Here is a 19241-nt window from a genome sequence, read left to right on the forward strand (position 1 = left end):
CTCACTGTGCCAATATTGCAGCCTCACTGTCATTGCAGTCTCACTGTGCCAACATCGCAGCCTCACTGTGCCAATATTGTGGCCTCATTGTGCCCCCCTTGCAGCCTCACTGTGCCCCCCTTGCAGCCTCACTGTGCCCCCATTGCAGCCTCACTGTGCCCCCATTGCGGCCTCACTGTGCCCCCTGTAGCCTCACTGTACCCCCATTGCAGCCTCGCCAGGGGCGGAGGAAGAGAGGACGGCCAGATCATGACAGGTGGAATAGGAGTTCGGGGCAGGATAACAGAATGGATAGCCACTGTTACAGCTTACATTGAAATTGCCTCTGCTCTGCTCATCGTCACACACAGCCCTGCCATGCTCCTGATTCCACACTTGTGATAGATGGAACACATCCCAGCATTGGACCCACATATTGTCTATCACAAGCGCTGTGCCAAGGTGTGCCCAATCAGTAAGATGGCGCTGCTTTGATGGGCACAGTTGCAGCTTTAATGGGCACAGTGGCTGTGTTTGATGGGGACAGTGGCAGCTATTGAGGGGCACAGACAGTGGCTGTGTTTGATGCACAACTTGAACAGTGAACTTACTTGTAGACTGTGTTACGGTAGACTTACTTGAGGCCGCCCGCCTGGTGCAGTACAGTGTGTCACTCACAGCAGCAAGGCAGCACCAGCTATCAATCAGGGCTGTCTTTCCGCTACGCTCCCTCTCCATGCTGTCTGAAGAACATGGAAGAGGTGGACGGAGCTTGTTCACTAGCCGCTATGTGTGGGCGTGCTATGAATGCTGGGGCAGCCGCAGCCTCTGTCGCAGTGCTGAGGATTGGCCCTGGGTGGGGCCCTCCAGGCAAGTAGGGCCCCCGGGCAACTGCCCAGCATGCCCAGTGGAAAAAAACGTCCCTGCTTGCATGCTTCTCCAGAACAGCTGCACGTTTTCCTGTGTGGGGGATTGTGGCTGCTGAAACAAGTGCGGTACCACAGCGGTAACTATCCACACATGTGTGAACCTAGCATAAAGTTTTAGCTGGAGTTTGACTTCCGTTTGTTAGTGTATCTAAATCTGCTAGTACATATAACACTCCTCAGACTGATAATGCTGCTATCCAAAATCTCACCTGTGCTCCTTCATCCAGAGGAGGTGTGCTACTGGCCAGATCACCAGGTGAAAACAGGGGCAAAAGGGCATAAAAAAGAAAATGAGTGCAGCCACCACATCTAATCATTGGTAAGCTGCAATATATAACATTTTGGGGTTTTGGGTGTAATATCGCTTTCATTTAAGGACGCTATGAAAGTTCTGCTCACATTTCTGATTTGTCTTCTCCTCCCAGGTAGCCTGTATATGATGATCATATCGGTGTCATCAGAAACGGTGTATGTACAGAGCGGGTCAGACATCACTGACTGTAATATGAAATGTCCTAAGGATGATGTTACTGTGGAATTGTACAAAGTATGCGGAGGGGAGGATAGGACATTGCTGGAAAGTCACTGTTATTACAATAATAGTAAATCTCGAGACCCCAGACTCCAACTGCACACAGGGAGCGGCTGCTGGAAGCTGAGACATGCCAGGAAGGAGGATTCCTGTGTGTATAAGATTTGGTGTTATGATATTCCAGAATATCTAATATCCTCTACAGAGATCCGTGTATTGGGTAAGAGTCCATATATACTGTATTACACTGCTCTATGGGTGGAAAATGTTGTGTTTCTGCCATATGCGTGAATAATTCAAGTGTGAAAATGATGCAGCACGGTGGCTTAATGGTAAGTACTTCTGCCGTGCAGCACTGGGGTCCTTAGTTCAAATCTTAGCCAAGGCATTATGTGCATGTTCTCCCTGAGCTTACATGGGTTTCCTCCCACACCCCAAAGACATGATGAAAATTTCCACATTTTATCATGTTACAGTCAAAAACAAAAATGTATTTTATTGGGATTTTATCTGATAGACCAACACAAAGTGGCACATAATTGTGAAGTGGAAGGAAAATGTTAAATGGTTTTCAACATGTTTTACAAATATGTGAAAGGTGTGTGTGTGTGTGTGTGGGGGGGGGGGGGGTGCATTTGTATTCAGTCCCCTATACTCTGATATCCCTAACTAAAATCTAGTCAACCCAATTGTCTTCAGAAGTCACCTAATTAGTAAATAGAGTCCACATGTGTGTAATTTAATCTCAGTATAAATACAGCTGTTCTGTGAAGCCTTCAGAGGTTTGTTGGATAACCTTAGTAAACAAACAGCATCATGAAGGCCAATGAACACACCAGACAGGTCAGGGATAAAGTTTGGAGAAGTATAAAGCAGGGTTAGGTTATAAAACAATATCCCAAGCTTTAATCATCTCACGGAGCTCTGTTCAATCCATCATCTGAAAATGGAAAGAGTATGGCACAACTACAAACCTACCAAGACACGGCCGTCCACCTAAACTGACCGGCCTGGCAATAATAGAAGAAATGGCCACACTCTGTACTGGATTAAAATTCTTTTTTATTCATAACATCCCAAGTGTTGACAGAAAGCTGGTAGATGCATTTCACACACTCCAAGTGTGCTTAATCATTACACAGAAAGAGCAGCATAGATCTACTTATAAAGCAGGTGACACTAATCATTAATTCGCATAATTCCTGTTATATATGATACACGTAGAATAGAGAGAACCTACAACAACCTATAGCAAAACACACACATATTTGCGTGTATCGTATATAGATATTGTGTAAAACAATTGTTTATATAGTTGTAGCGGCCACAACCTTTGCTGTGTGGCCTTGACTTATTGGGCTTACCAGTTACCTTCTCTCAGCCTGCTCTTCCATGTCTAGGGGTTCACAGGGTTGATACCCAACAACTTGAATGCTGACACAGATGAAGTCCTCTTTTAAAATATTAACTTCCAAACAACACAGTCTCTTTGGGAACAGAGGGCACGGGTGAAGAACTCAGGCACCTTGAACTGCAGGTCTAGCAAAGTCTCTAATTCCACCCAGAGAGTAGCCACTCGCAGCCGGGTACTTCAAAGCTGAACAGATCTCTAACCAGAGTTAATGCCAGTCAGAACATTGACTCAAAACTTGAAACAGTCCTGTGAACGTGTACAAGTTGTAACCAAAGGCGAACAGGAACCTTTTCCTCAGTACCTGGAACGTTTCCCGCCTCCTCAATGGTACTGGAAAAGCGTGAATTCATCAATGTCCTTCCCAACTCAGTAACCAGGCATTTCCCAGGATGCCACTTGCAGGCCCTCCTCCGAAGAGTCCTCCCCCGGTCACTTCCACGAGCTGTGGGGCCTCTCCTAGCCGAGAGCACACCTGGACACCTTGAATCCTCCCTCAGTTACTGCGCCTCGGATCAGCCGGTTCTGAGACTCAGGAACAGACAGATCCCTACCCCAGACCAGACAGGTCTATCAGGGGCCTCTAACAGGAACATGTTGCGGGGTGTTGAACACCCCGGGACCCCTCAAGGGGCTACCCCAGTCCTGGAACCAGAACAGACCCCACGGGTCTTGAAAACTCCTCTCCCCAAACACCTGACTCACACCTCTTAAGTACCCCCTCCCAGACTCCTCAGTGGGCCCCCGGCATTCCCACTGATTGGTTCCGAGAAGGCCGATACCCAAACATCCAACCAGACTTGGTTCTGGCCTGTCATGTGCACCTCACCGTCCACATGACCAGGAAGAACTTCTAAACAGAGCCTGGTCAGACTGGTGTTAAGGCCTACCTACTCAATTAACCCTCAGAACCCCTACTGTTCTGAGGCAAAAACTAAATTTACATGCGTATGACATTATAACCAAAATGTCATCCGCTACATAGTAAAAAAAACAAAAAAACAATTGCCTGGCCCGACAGGCTGGGCATGGAGAGCATTCATCAGAGAAGAGCCAAGAGGTCCATGGTAACTCTGGAGGAGCCGCAGAGATCCACAGCTCAGGGGGGAGAATCTGTCCACAGGACAACTATTAGTCGTCTCTCCACAAATCTGCACTTTATGGTAGAGTGACAAGAAGAAAGACATTTCTGAAAAAAAGCCATAACAAGTCCTGTTTGCAGTTTGCGAGAAGTCATATGGTGGACACAGCAAGCATGTGGAAGAAGGGGCTCTGGTCAGATAAGACCACAATTTAACCTTTTGACCTAAAGGAAAATGATATGTGTGGCAGAAAACTAACACTGCACATCGCACTGAACACACCATCCCCACCGTGAAACATGGTGGTGGCAGCATCATGTTGTGGGGATGCATTTCTTCAGCAAGGACAGGGAAGCTGATCAGAGTTGATGGGAAGATGGATGGAGCCAAATACAGGGCAATCTTAGAAGAAACTCTGTTATGCCCCATACACACGATCGGACTTTCCAACTAAAATGTGCAATCGGAGCATGTAGGCTCCATCGGACAGTTTCCATCGGAATTTCCGTCACACAAAATTTAAGACCTGGTTCTGAAATTTTCCGACAACAAAATCCATTCGCCCAAATTTCCGATTGTGTGTGTATACGATTCCGACGTACAAAGTGCCACGCCTGCTCAGAGTAAATTACAAGACGGAAGCGCTAGGTCTGGTAAAACTACCGTTAGTAATGGAGGTAGCACATTCGTCACGCTGCAAATTTTAAAATCTTTAAATTAAGCATATTCTCTTCTTCTTTATAGTGCTAGAAGAATGAAATTGTTTTGCTGCTCATATTCTCACACAGTTCTCACAAACTGATTTCTTTATTATTTCTTGTGATTTTATAAATATATATATATATATATTTTGTTCATCCAGAAGAATTTTTTTGGGGGTTTTTTATAGTGAATATGTTTTTTTATCAAGATCTCCTGTGTTTTTTTGTTCTTGTTTTTTTTTTGGTGATCTCCCTAATTTTTTTGTGGGTTTTGTGTGTCAAGTTACCACAACACCATTATTATCTGGTATTTTTTAACCTCAAGGAGGTTTGGTTGGTGTCCCTTGTTAATTCCACATTGTATTTTTGAAATGTACCTGCCTACTCACAAACAAACTGTCCTTTTTGAAGGAAAAAACATAGGCAAGTATTTGTGAAAAATAAATATCCCTTTATTACGGGGTCATAACCAAATAAAGAGGAAGGCAATGCTGGAGAAACTGATGAAATTGGCGAAGCCTTTGTACCCCAGGGCACACATCAATTATTTGCCAGCCAAAATTGGTGGCCTGAGGAGTCCATATAATAGTGAGCACAATCCGATCCCAGACTACAAGAGATCAGGAACAGCAGCAGAGGACATATATGTCCCCAGGCTATGATCATACAACAGCCTGCATCTTTTGTCAGACCAGACTGAACCCAGGCCATCACTTTCTTGTCTTCCTTCCACTCTTCTTTCCAGACTTACATCCAGGCTGTGGCTGAGGTGTTGGAGGTGTGGTGGCAGGAGGAGGATGGTCCAACTCACACAGGTGGGTTTTGTTGGTGATTTCGCCCCTCAAACCCTTATTTAGTGTGAGGTACATGATTTCCTCACACAAGAAGCACTGGCCCTCCTCCATTTCCTGCAGTTTGCATGCAGCCATGGAGGCAAAGGCCTCTTGAAGAGTGGGGGTGGTTCTGAGGGCCGCAGAAGCCTCCCCAATCAGCCTGAGGGCTGACTCCACCACATTACTCCCCTTCTTGGGCCTTTTTGGTGAAAGGCGGAGGAGAGGGACTTGGAACTCTGTCAGGCTACTTGGCCCCGCCACCTCCTGGCTGACACCTACCCCGCCACCTCCTGGCTGCCACATTCCACAGCCTCTTCCTGGCTGCCACATTCCACAGCCTCCTCCTGGCAGAGGCTTTCCTGTGTATGAAAAAGGGGCATAGTTTTAGTTTTTTGTTCATCAATCATACACAGTTTTCAGCTCATGACTGTTGCAAATTGAATGTTAATAAATAGAAAATTCTGACCTAGCATTTTTCATTCTTGTCACAATCATTTTTGGCCACTACTGTCTATTGATCTGTAAAACACTTTATTAAATCAGCAATTAGTGATCAATAATAACATCTAGTTAACATTCATTTTTTGAAAAGAAATATGTTGAACAATGCTATACCTGGCTCAAGCTGGGCTACTCCACTTCTTCCTGGCTGGAAGGCCCAGATTAAGCATCGGAAGCCTCAGCTGAGGTGGAAGGAATCGTTGAAGGAAGGGTGGAAGGAAGTTTGGAGAGTGCTGGCCTGACTTCAGTCTGGTCTGACAGAAAATGCAGTCTGTCATAGTACTACAGCCTGTGGACATAAATGTCATCTGCTGCTATTCCTGATCTCTGGGAATCCTGGACCTTCTTGCGCTCCCTAAAATATGTGCTCCTCAGGCCACCAATTTTTGTTTTTAAATAGGGGATGTTTGCCATGGGGACCTGTGGCTTCACCAACTCCAGGAGTTTCTCCATCGCTGCCTGCCTCTTTAATTTGTTGTTATAATGCAGATGTTTGACCTGCCACAGACAGGGCAGCTTCCTGAACTTCTCTATGAAGATTGGGAGAAAGCTGTGGTCTTTGAACCCATCCATTTTCTCTGCAAGACACAACACAAGTCAAGCACTAATGTCAGGCTAAACTCTCCTAATCTTGACCCAATATAGGCCTCAATCTATAAGCATTATAAGGCCAGTGATGCAGCAAGTTAATATCGTACCTTCGTTAGAACGATCAACGCTTCCGTTACTTCGTCATCCGCTTACAGATCATACGTATGACACACACACATGTTCCGCTTTATATACACTGCGCATGTGTGAAACTCCGCCTGCCCCGATGTTCTTTCTAGTCTATTCCCCGCCCCTTGTCTTTCGTGGAGAGAGCACATGGCGGAGACACAGCAGGTGCATGACAATCTCAGCAACGACGACAAAAGCTCAGAACCACGAACGTCCCGATCCAGGAGGAGATTTAAGGCCGCAAATATGTCCTTTGTAGAGATGGTGGAGATGGTGGATATCTTCAAGAGGGCCGACTATGATGGGAAGCATGGACCATACTCAAACCCAAATGTCAGAAAGTCAAGATCAGGACTAAAGTTGTGAAGAGTCTGCAGAAGAATTTTGGGGTATGACGTTTCAAGAATCAACTGAGGAAACGATGGTCAGACCTCAAATTGAAGGAGCACGATCAGTACAGAAGGATCAAGAGAGTGCTTCTAAAAAGTAAGTAGTTGTCCTATGTTCCTATTATTATTATTACTTGCATGCTGCTCCATGTGTTTTTCTTTACTGTTGTACAGTTTAAAATGGCAACTTTCATGGTTATGGGCACATTAATCGGTCATAGGAAACATTGTCCGTTCGCTCACTAAAATACAATGTTTTGGGCACATGCAAAGAAGTTTGTTGTCTAGATGGGTTTGTAACTAGAATGAAATGCAAACTTGATTCAGTGTAAGGCTAGGTTCACACTATTGCGATGCGGGAACGCCGCGAATCCGCGGCGTTTTCCCGCATCGCTCACCTCCCGCCGGCAGTTCACACTGCCCTATGCGGACGGCTGGGGGTGTCAATGTTATGTTAATGACACCCCCAGATCCGTCGGCATATCGCAGTGCGATCTGCCGACTCGCACAGGAATCGGATCGCATGGTGTGAACCCCCATGCGATCCGATTCCGTTGCGGACCCAAAAAAGGGTCCTGTGCGAGTTTGCTGCGGGACTGCTGCGAGTTCAGCCATACTATCTGTATGGCTGAACTCGCAGCGCTACGGAGATCGGATGTGATTTGCTGTGCGAATCACATCCGGTTCTCCCCCCGCAGCGGTGTGAACCCAGCCTTAAGGAGAGGACACTCAGCAGGTGTTTACACATCTGGACGCAGGAGCACTAGTGTGGGACACCAGAGCACATTTTTTAGAGTAACCTACACAGGTGCTCCAGTGGATACTTGGGGTGTCTCCATCTGTGAAACTTGCCCAAAAAAAGGTAAGTATTGCACGTTGGTAAAAAGGGAATTTTAATCATGTCTTCAACTTGGATTTCTTCCCAAACAGACAAATGCTGTGCGATGTCCCACACAGATGTGCCATGTGTGAAACTTGTCCAAAAAAGGTAAGTATTCCAGCATTGGAAAGGAAATAAAAATGTCTTCAGCTTGGAACTCTGCCAAAACAGACAATTGTACGACACTTCCAAGCAATGTTTCATATTCCTATTTCTGGCCTCAAATATGTGTGTGCTAAGTATACCTTTTTTTTATTCACATAGGGGAGAAAAGACTTGGGACATCTGAGGACACCAGGGAGTAGTGATGGCCGAACGGTTCGCCCGGCGGTCGTTTCGCGGCGAATTTCCGACTTTCGCCGTCCGCGGGTTCGAACGCCTTTTTCCGTCGTTCGCCCCGGCGGACTTACGTGTTTAATGTATACAAGAACTTTAACCTTTCGTGACACGTTTATCATGTGTTACAGGACAACCAATTGAGACATGACAGCTCATGGACACTTGGACATTCCCCCTAACCTATAAATACACCCGATCCGGTGGCCATTTTACATTCTTTCTTCTGTCACTGTAGGGAAAGGATCCTGTGTGGAGTAGGGACAGAGAAAACGCTAGCTATTTGGTACACAAAAGTTCTTTTCAGGACTGGTATAGGTGTTAGGTCAGCAGCCTGAGTTTCTTTTGTCAGTTTAGATAAAGGGACAGAGCGCTGTATGCTGCTATTTTAGGGACAGCTCAGCCAGATTAGTCTTTCTTCATCATCATCATCATCATCATCATTAGCTGTTACTATCAGGTCCACAAAAGAGCTGTTCCAGCTAATCGTTCCAGCCTACTCTTTTTTGCCAATTTGTATAGGGACAGGCAGGAAGCAGTGTTGTCAGGCAGTGAGGATAATTTTAAAGACTTGCTGTTACTATTAGTTCCACAAAGGTTCTTTTCAGGACTGGTATCAGTGGTACGGTAATAGGCTTGTACACGTATAATATTCTTTCTTCCAAATATAGAAAGAATATTATACTTGACTGCTGCCCTTCTGCTGCAGTCTGCTAATCATTCACAACTCACTTGTTCCACAAAGCTCTTTATCAGGACTGGTAACTTGGTCTGTCTAGGGTGCTACGGTACATAGGCTTGGGTGCGGTACAGTCTGCTGTTCTGTAAGGACCGCTATCGGTCCACAATACATAGGGTTGCCGTGCACTACTGCTGACCGCTGCCCTATACTGCAGCAGTCCTTCATTGGTATAGGGACTGACGTACAGTCTGCTAATCACTAACACACAACCTGCTTGGTCCACAAAAGTTCTTATAAGGACTGGTAACTTGGTATAGGGTGCTACGGTACATAGGCCTGAGTGCAGTACAGTCTGCTGTTCTGTAAGGACCGCTATCGGTCCACAATACATAGGGTTGCCGTGCACTACTGCTGACCGCTGCCCTATACTGCAGCAGTCCTTCAGCGGTATAGGGACTGACGCACAGTCTGCTAAACACTAACACACAACCTGCTTGGTCCACAAAAGTTCTTATAAGGACTGGTAACTTGGTATAGGGTGCTACGGTACATAGGCCTGAGTGCAGTACAGTCTGCTGTTCTGTAAGGACCGCTATCGGTCCACAATACATAGGGTTGACGTGCACTACTGCTGACCGCTGCCCTATACTGCAGCAGTCCTTCAGCGGTATAGGGACTGACGCACAGTCTGCTAAACACTAACACACAACCTGCTTGGTCCACAAAAGTTCTTATAAGGACTGGTAACTTGGTATAGGGTGCTACGGTACATAGGCCTGAGTGCAGTACAGTCTGCTGTTCTGTAAGGACCGCTATCGGTCCACAATACATAGGGTTGCCGTGCACTACTGCTGACCGCTGCCCTATACTGCAGCAGTCCTTCATTGGTATAGGGACTGACGTACAGTCTGCTAATCACTAACACACAACCTGCTTGGTCCACAAAAGTTCTTATAAGGACTGGTAACTTGGTATAGGGTGCTACGGTACATAGGCCTGAGTGCGTTACAGTCTGCTGTTCTGTAAGGACCGCTATCGGTCCACAATACATAGGGTTGCCGTGCACTACTGCTGACCGCTGCCCTATACTGCAGCAGTCCTTCATTGGTATAGGGACTGACGTACAGTCTGCTAATCACTAACACACAACCTGCTTGGTCCACAAAAGTTCTTATAAGGACTGGTAACTTGGTATAGGGTGCTACGGTACATAGGCCTGAGTGCGTTACAGTCTGCTGTTCTGTAAGGACCGCTATCGGTCCACAATACATAGGGTTGCCGTGCACTACTGCTGACCGCTGCCCTATACTGCAGCAGTCCTTCATTGGTATAGGGACTGACGTACAGTCTGCTAATCACTAACACACAACCTGCTTGGTCCACAAAAGTTCTTATAAGGACTGGTAACTTGGTATAGGGTGCTACGGTACATAGGCCTGAGTGCAGTACAGTCTGCTGTTCTGTAAGGACCGCTATCGGTCCACAATACATAGGGTTGCCGTGCACTACTGCTGACCGCTGCCCTATACTGCAGCAGTCCTTCAGCGGTATAGGGACTGACGCACAGTCTGCTAAACACTAACACACAACCTGCTTGGTCCACAAAAGTTCTTATAAGGACTGGTAACTTGGTATAGGGTGCTACGGTACATAGGCCTGAGTGCAGTACAGTCTGCTGTTCTGTAAGGACCGCTATCGGTCCACAATACATAGGGTTGACGTGCACTACTGCTGACCGCTGCCCTATACTGCAGCAGTCCTTCAGCGGTATAGGGACTGACGCACAGTCTGCTAAACACTAACACACAACCTGCTTGGTCCACAAAAGTTCTTATAAGGACTGGTAACTTGGTATAGGGTGCTACGGTACATAGGCCTGAGTGCAGTACAGTCTGCTGTTCTGTAAGGACCGCTATCGGTCCACAATACATAGGGTTGCCGTGCACTACTGCTGACCGCTGCCCTATACTGCAGCAGTCCTTCATTGGTATAGGGACTGACGTACAGTCTGCTAATCACTAACACACAACCTGCTTGGTCCACAAAAGTTCTTATAAGGACTGGTAACTTGGTATAGGGTGCTACGGTACATAGGCCTGAGTGCGTTACAGTCTGCTGTTCTGTAAGGACCGCTATCGGTCCACAATACATAGGGTTGCCGTGCACTACTGCTGACCGCTGCCCTATACTGCAGCAGTCCTTCATTGGTATAGGGACTGACGTACAGTCTGCTAATCACTAACACACAACCTGCTTGGTCCACAAAAGTTCTTATAAGGACTGGTAACTTGGTATAGGGTGCTACGGTACATAGGCCTGAGTGCGTTACAGTCTGCTGTTCTGTAAGGACCGCTATCGGTCCACAATACATAGGGTTGCCGTGCACTACTGCTGACCGCTGCCCTATACTGCAGCAGTCCTTCATTGGTATAGGGACTGACGTACAGTCTGCTAATCACTAACACACAACCTGCTTGGTCCACAAAAGTTCTTATAAGGACTGGTAACTTGGTATAGGGTGCTACGGTACATAGGCCTGAGTGCAGTACAGTCTGCTGTTCTGTAAGGACCGCTATCGGTCCACAATACATAGGGTTGCCGTGCACTACTGCTGACCGCTGCCCTATACTGCAGCAGTCCTTCAGCGGTATAGGGACTGACGCACAGTCTGCTAAACACTAACACACAACCTGCTTGGTCCACAAAAGTTCTTATAAGGACTGGTAACTTGGTATAGGGTGCTACGGTACATAGGCCTGAGTGCAGTACAGTCTGCTGTTCTGTAAGGACCGCTATCGGTCCACAATACATAGGGTTGCCGTGCACTACTGCTGACCGCTGCCCTATACTGCAGCAGTCCTTCAGCGGTATAGGGACTGACGCACAGTCTGCTAAACACTAACACACAACCTGCTTGGTCCACAAAAGTTCTTATAAGGACTGGTAACTTGGTATAGGGTGCTACGGTACATAGGCCTGAGTGCAGTACAGTCTGCTGTTCTGTAAGGACCGCTATCGGTCCACAATACATAGGGTTGCCGTGCACTACTGCTGACCGCTGCCCTATACTGCAGCAGTCCTTCATTGGTATAGGGACTGACGTACAGTCTGCTAATCACTAACACACAACCTGCTTGGTCCACAAAAGTTCTTATAAGGACTGGTAACTTGGTATAGGGTGCTACGGTACATAGGCCTGAGTGCAGTACAGTCTGCTGTTCTGTAAGGACCGCTATCGGTCCACAATACATAGGGTTGCCGTGCACTACTGCTGACCGCTGCCCTATACTGCAGCAGTCCTTCATTGGTATAGGGACTGACGTACAGTCTGCTAATCACTAACACACAACCTGCTTGGTCCACAAAAGTTCTTATAAGGACTGGTAACTTGGTATAGGGTGCTACGGTACATAGGCCTGAGTGCGTTACAGTCTGCTGTTCTGTAAGGACCGCTATCGGTCCACAATACATAGGGTTGCCGTGCACTACTGCTGACCGCTGCCCTATACTGCAGCAGTCCTTCATTGGTATAGGGACTGACGTACAGTCTGCTAATCACTAACACACAACCTGCTTGGTCCACAAAAGTTTTTATAAGGACTGGTAACTTGGTATAGGGTGCTACGGTACATAGGCCTGAGTGCAGTACAGTCTGCTGTTCTGTAAGGACCGCTATCGGTCCACAATACATAGGGTTGCCGTGCACTACTGCTGACCGCTGCCCTATACTGCAGCAGTCCTTCATTGGTATAGGGACTGACGTACAGTCTGCTAATCACTAACACACAACCTGCTTGGTCCACAAAAGTTTTTATAAGGACTGGTAACTTGGTATAGGGTGCTACGGTACATAGGCCTGAGTGCAGTACAGTCTGCTGTTCTGTAAGGACCGCTATCGGTCCACAATACATAGGGTTGCCGTGCACTACTGCTGACCGCTGCCCTATACTGCAGCAGTCCTTCATTGGTATAGGGACTGACGTACAGTCTGCTAATCACTAACACACAACCTGCTTGGTCCACAAAAGTTTTTATAAGGACTGGTAACTTGGTATAGGGTGCTACGGTACATAGGCCTGAGTGCAGTACAGTCTGCTGTTCTGTAAGGACCGCTATCGGTCCACAATACATAGGGTTGCCGTGCACTACTGCTGACCGCTGCCCTATACTGCAGCAGTCCTTCATTGGTATAGGGACTGACGTACAGTCTGCTAATCACTAACACACAACCTGCTTGGTCCACAAAAGTTTTTATAAGGACTGGTAACTTGGTATAGGGTGCTACGGTACATAGGCCTGAGTGCAGTACAGTCTGCTGTTCTGTAAGGACCGCTATCGGTCCACAATACATAGGGTTGACGTGCACTACTGCTGACCGCTGCCCTATACTGCAGCAGTCCTTCAGCGGTATAGGGACTAAGAGTTTTGTCACAGGGTGATTTAAAAAATGACAGGCAGAGGAAGAGGCAGGCCCTTCCGCAGGGGTGGTAGGGGTAGGGCAGGAGCAACAGCCTTGAGCCAAAGTGGGAAGTTGCAGAAGGTGCGTTCAATTACTTTAAAGGACGCACCAGACTTGGTTGAGTGGCTCACTCAGCCTTATTCTTCTGCACCCTCCTCATCCTCTCGATCTGCACCCTCTTCTTCACTCTCTGCTATGTGCACCCCCAAAGACACTACCACCAACAACACGACCACCACCACCACCACCACATACCTTCCGCTTGAGTCACTGGAATTATTTTCCGATCCATATCAAGAGGACATTTCTGATGCGCAGCCACTCTTGGTATTGGATCAGGAAGAGGAGGTAGCAACAAGCGCTACTCAGCAGTCTGACGCCAGTACCCAGATCAGCCCAAGGAGGAGGTTGGTCCCCGGTGTTGCTGCCTACTCTACTTATAGCGGTGGGGAAGGTGACGTTGATGATGACGTGTCTAGTGATGTCACGTGGGTGCCCACAAGAGAGGAAGAGGAGGGGAGTTCAGAGGGAGATATGGACCAGCAGATAGGGAGGAGAAGCAGCAATGACTTACATTGCACAGCAGGGACAAAGCAGACTGCAAATGTATCAGGAGCGAGTCATCGACCATGTACGGTCACATCTGGCGCTCCCAGGACACCGGCACATGGCTCCGCAGTGTGGGCTTTTTTTAACGTGTCCGCTGCTGACAATAGCGTTGCCATCTGCAATCTTTGCAGTCAACGCGTTAGTCGCGGTAAGCCCAATACTCACCTAGGGACGACCGCCTTAAGAAGGCACATGAGCAGCCATCACCGAGCCCAGTGGGAGCAACGGAACACACAAAGCCACACTGCAGGCTCTCACCGTCCAGCCTCGTCTTCTACTTCTCCTTCTCCTCTCTCCTCACAATTGTCCTCCACTCCACCTTCCATCACGCCAAGCTCACATTTTTCTGCAAAAAGGCAGGCTTCCGTGGGCCTAATGTTTGAGCGTAAAAAAATGATGACGCCGGATAACCCTCTTGCCCAACGGTTGGCGGCTGGCTTGTCAGAACTCATAGCCCGCCAACTACTGCCATATAAACTGGTGGACTCGGAGGCCTTTCGCAAATTTGTGGCCATTGGAACACCACAATGGAAGGTCCCAGGAAGGAAGTATTTCTCAGAGAAGGGCATCCCAGAGCTATATGGCCATGTTCAGCGGCAAGTGAATGTATCTCTGGCACACAGTGTCGGTGCCAAGATACATCTGACCACAGACACGTGGTCTAGCAAACACGGGCAGGGAAGGTATATCAGTTTTACTGCCCACTGGGTGAACCTTCTGACGGCCGTCAAGCATGTAACCCGTGGCACCCGTGTAGATTTGGTTTTACCACCACGGATTGCATGCAGGCCTGACTCTTCTTCTCCTCCTCCTACTCCATCCTCCTCCCTCTCCTCCTCAGCTGCCTCCTCCTTTTCCGCTGCTAGCGTCTCTTCCACTGCACCGCCCAAGCTCCCCAGAACCTATTCCACATGCCAGGTGAGACGTTGCCATGCCGTGCTGCGTCTGTTGTGCCTGGAAGCAAAGAGCCACACTGGCCCGGCACTCCTTTCAGCTTTGCGTTCACAGGCAGATGAGTGGCTAACACCGCTCAATTTGACAGTTGGTAAAGTGGTGTGTGACAACGGTGCCAATCTGCTTAGCGCATTGAAACAGGGCAAAATCACGCACGTGCCGTGCATGGCACACGTCTTAAACTTGGTCGTGCAGCGATTCCTTGTCAAATACCCTGGGGTCCAGGACATCTTGCGGCAGGCAAGGAAAATCTCGGCCCATTTCAGAAGATCTTACACGGCCATGGCTCGCCTTGCTGACATTCAGCGGCGACACCATCTGCCGGTCAGACGTCTTATTTGCGATTGCCCGACGCGATGGAACTCAACCTTCTATATGCTTGATAGGCTGCTCCAGCAGAAACGTGCAGTTAACGTCTACCTGTATGAACTCTGCGAAAGAAACGGTTCTGGGGAGCTGGGTTTTTTTTCACCGCGCCAGTGGCTGCTCATGCGCGACACATGCAGACTTCTGCGGCCATTTGAGGAGATCACCAAACTGGTCAGTCGCAGCCATGGCGCCATCAGTGACATGGTACCTTATGCCTTCTTTCTGGAGCGTGCATTGCGTCGTGTCATTGATCAGGCTGTGGAGGAGCAGGAGCGGGAAGATGAGGAAGTCGCAATGCTGGATGAATTCCCAGGGGGGGCTACTCTATCTGAGACAAGTCAACAACAGGAGTCTGATGAGGAGTCAGAGGAGGATGGTGCCGGGGCGGATGAGCAGGAGCAAGAAGAGCATGCTTTAAACCTTTCTGGGATCCCTGTTGTGCGAGGATGGGGAGAGGAGAATGAAGAGGACGACATTATCCTGGATGATGAGCAGGAGCCAGGCCACCACACCGCTTCCACTTTAGTGCAAATGGGGGCCTTCATGCTCCAGTGTTTTAATAGGGACCCCCGTATAAAAAGCATGAGGGTCAAGGACCAGTACTGGGTGGCAACGTACTTAGACCCCCGGTACAAACACAAAATGGCGGAAATGTTACCGCCGTCGCAGAGGGCTGTCAGAATGCAGCACTTCCAGGCCTTGCTTCGAGAAATGCTGCATTCTGCTTTTGCGTGCGCTGGCAGAGGAGCAATTCCCACTCCCAGAGAAGGATTTGCGGGTACCAATCCAACAGCGCCTGCAAGAAGAGGCCGGTTTGAAGATGTGTTGGTGACTTCGGATATGAGGTCATTCTTTCAGCCGACCCATCGACAGGTGTCATCCGGATCCAGCATCAGGGAACGCCTAGACCGTCAGGTGTCCGACTACATTGGGTTAACGGCCGATGTGGACGCTCTGAGGAGTGATGAACCCCTAGACTACTGGGTGGGCAGGCTTGACCTCTGGCCAGAGCTTGCCCAATTTGCAATCGAACTGTTGGCTTGCCCCTCATCCAGTGTCCTGTCCGAAAGGACGTTCAGCGCAGCAGGGGGGATTGTGACCGATAAGCGTACTCGCCTAGCTCACCACAGTGTTAACTACCTCACATTTCTAAAAATGAATGAGGCATGGATCTCGGAGGAATTCAACACATGTGATCAGTAGACCATGTATATGTCTATAAACAATTTTTGGAATCAAGCACACAGACCTTCTTAATTCATTTGGCTCACTTCCCTGACCCAAAAAAGCACACCGTACTATATGCCCCTACCCTCCTCTTTGAAGAGGTTGAGCGGTGTCATATTTCTACTGGGGCTGCTTATTATGAGGGGTTCCCACCATCCCTGTGCTGTGCTGACTTCCTCCTGGGTGTTCTTATTATGAGGGGCTCCCACCATCCCTGTGCTGTGCTGACTTCCTCCTGGGGGTTCTTATTATGAGGGGATCACACCATCCCTGTGCTGTGCTGACTTCCTCCTGGGGGTTCTTATTATGAGGGGATCACACCATCCCTGTGCTGTGCTGACTTCCTCCTGGGGGTTCTTATTATGAGGGGATCACACCATCCCTGTGCTGTGCTGACTTCCTCCTGGGGCTGCTTACGGTGCTGCTGTCAGCGCTGTATGTCACGGAGCTGCTGTCAGCGCTGTATGTCACGGAGCTGCTGTCAGCGCTGTATGTCACGGAGCTGCTGTCAGCGCTGTATGTCACGGAGCTGCTGTCAGCGCTGTATGTCACGGAGCTGCTGTCAGCGCTGTATGTCACGGAGCTGCTGTCAGCGCTGTATGTCACGGAGCTGCTGTCAGCGCTGTATGTCACGGTGCTGCTGTCAGCGCTGTATGTCACGGAGCTGCTGTCAGCGCTGTATGTCACGGAGCTGCTGTCAGCGCTGTATGTCACGGAGCTGCTGTCAGCGCTGTATGTCACGGAGCTGCTGTCAGCGCTGTATGTCACGGAGCTGCTGTCAGCGCTGTATGTCACGGTGCTGCTGTCAGCGCTGTATGTCACGGAGCTGCTGTCAGCGCTGTATGTCACGGAGCTGCTGTCAGCGCTGTATGTCACGGTGCTGCTGTCAGCGCTGTATGTCACGGAGCTGCTGTCAGCGCTGTATGTCACGGTGCTGCTGTCAGCGCTGTATGTCACGGAGCTGCTGTCAGCGCTGTATGTCACGGAGCTGCTGTCAGTGCTGTATGTCACGGAGCTGCTGTCAGCGCTGTATGTCACGGAGCTGCTGTCAGCGCTGTATGTCACGGAGCTGCTGTCAGCGCTGTATGTCACGGTGCTGCTGTCAGCGCTGTATGTCACGGAGCTGCTGTCAGCGCTGTATGTCACGGAGCTGCTGTCAGTGCTGTATGTCACGGAGCTGCTGTCAGCGCTGTATGTCACGGAGCTGCTGTCAGCGCTGTATGTCACGGAGCTGCTGTCAGCGCTGTATGTCACGGTGCTGCTGTCAGCGCTGTATGTCACGGAGCTGCTGTCAGCGCTGTATGTCACGGAGCTGCTGTCAGCGCTGTATGTCACGGAGCTGCTGTCAGCGCTGTATGTCACGGAGCTGCTGTCAGCGCTGTATGTCACGGAGCTGCTGTCAGCGCTGTATGTCACGGTGCTGATGTCAGTGCTCTGTATTACGGTGCTGCTGTCAGTGCTCTGTATCTCCTGCACCCTCTTGTTTGCCTACCCTGGTCCCTGACCTTCCCTCTCCTCCATTGCCTTCATTAGCTCCATAGTCCTGAATTGTCAGAACAATTTCCCAAATAAAAAAAAAATGCTTGTAGTTATCGATCCCAAATTCACCTCATACATGTATTATGCTATTGTCCAGGTGGTGGGACTACGTGCTACCCCCTAATAATTACCCCGTGGCCGCAAATTCGACCTAAAGGTTTGCGAAATTCGCCTCCCATTGAAGTCAATGGAGCCCGCGGCGAACGGTCGTTTTCGCGAACGTTTGTGCCCGTTCGCGTTTCGCGTTCGCGAAACGTCCCGTCGGAAGTTCGTCCATCACTACCAGGGAGCCCCCACCTCCTAAAAAAGGATAAGTCACCAAAACACAAGCAGAGGAAGGGGACGTTTTGGATGTTGGCGAAATTGTCAGCACAACAGGTGAGTGTCTGAGACCACAGCTTCAGGTAATAGATGGATGCCTGCATATTTATAATACATGGTGTTTTTTTTGTTTTGTTTTTAAGGTGATGTGGATGTTGAAGAAGAATGTCATTTCACAAGTGAAAGTGCCCAGATCCTCATCAGGGAGATAATGGGGTGCAATCACGATTTAGAAAATCTTAAGCAAAACATCAATGATGTTCAAAAAAATTAAGAACATCATTGATGTTTTAGGGAGAATCTAAAACACACAAAAATGTTACCCTTTTTTATTATGTAAAGTATTTTAAAAGCCAAATTTTGAAGACGCACACAGTGTGTCAACATGTGTTTTGCCGGTGCAACACCTCCCAGATAAAGTAGCTGAGAGGAAGGGGTTGCACCCCCAGAGCATGTCCATTCAACCCCCATGATGGTAGATAGCACATGTTGACATTAGGCATGGGGTCAAGAGGGAAATCCCTATTTTGACTCTCAATTTGTGTGCATCTTCAAGCTTAGCTTTTACAGGGGTGACATCACCCCATCTGATGAAGGCAAGATCAACTGTTTTGACATATTGCCTTCACTTCATCAAGGTTGAACTTTGTAAGTTCCTGAGTTGCGTATGTTATGCTTTGAAACATGCTTGTTTAACCAAAAAAGACTATTTCTAATTAATATGAAAAAAATAATGTTATACAACAAAGATATTGGTTTGTTCAAAAATCCTTTTATAAAAACACATG

The 19241-nt window shown here is 48.4% G+C and overlaps 1 protein-coding gene across 1 annotated transcript in view; it reads left to right on the top strand.

The window, feature by feature from the left end:
- Positions 1–1336: 1336 nt before the first annotated feature.
- LOC143981649 (uncharacterized) overlaps positions 1337–19241 on the top strand; it is a 106312-nt gene continuing 88407 nt past the window's right edge. Inside the window, exon 1 of the mRNA XM_077479643.1 lies at positions 1337–1660. Within this exon, the coding sequence (XP_077335769.1) occupies positions 1345–1660 (316 nt within the window). The 5' untranslated portion in view covers positions 1337–1344. The remainder of the gene's footprint in view (positions 1661–19241) is intronic.

Source organism: Lithobates pipiens, unplaced genomic scaffold, assembly GCF_037356315.1.
Source record: "Lithobates pipiens isolate NorthernLeopardFrog02 unplaced genomic scaffold, aLitPip1_a1.2 Scaffold_16, whole genome shotgun sequence".
Lineage (NCBI taxonomy): Eukaryota > Metazoa > Chordata > Amphibia > Anura > Ranidae > Lithobates > Lithobates pipiens.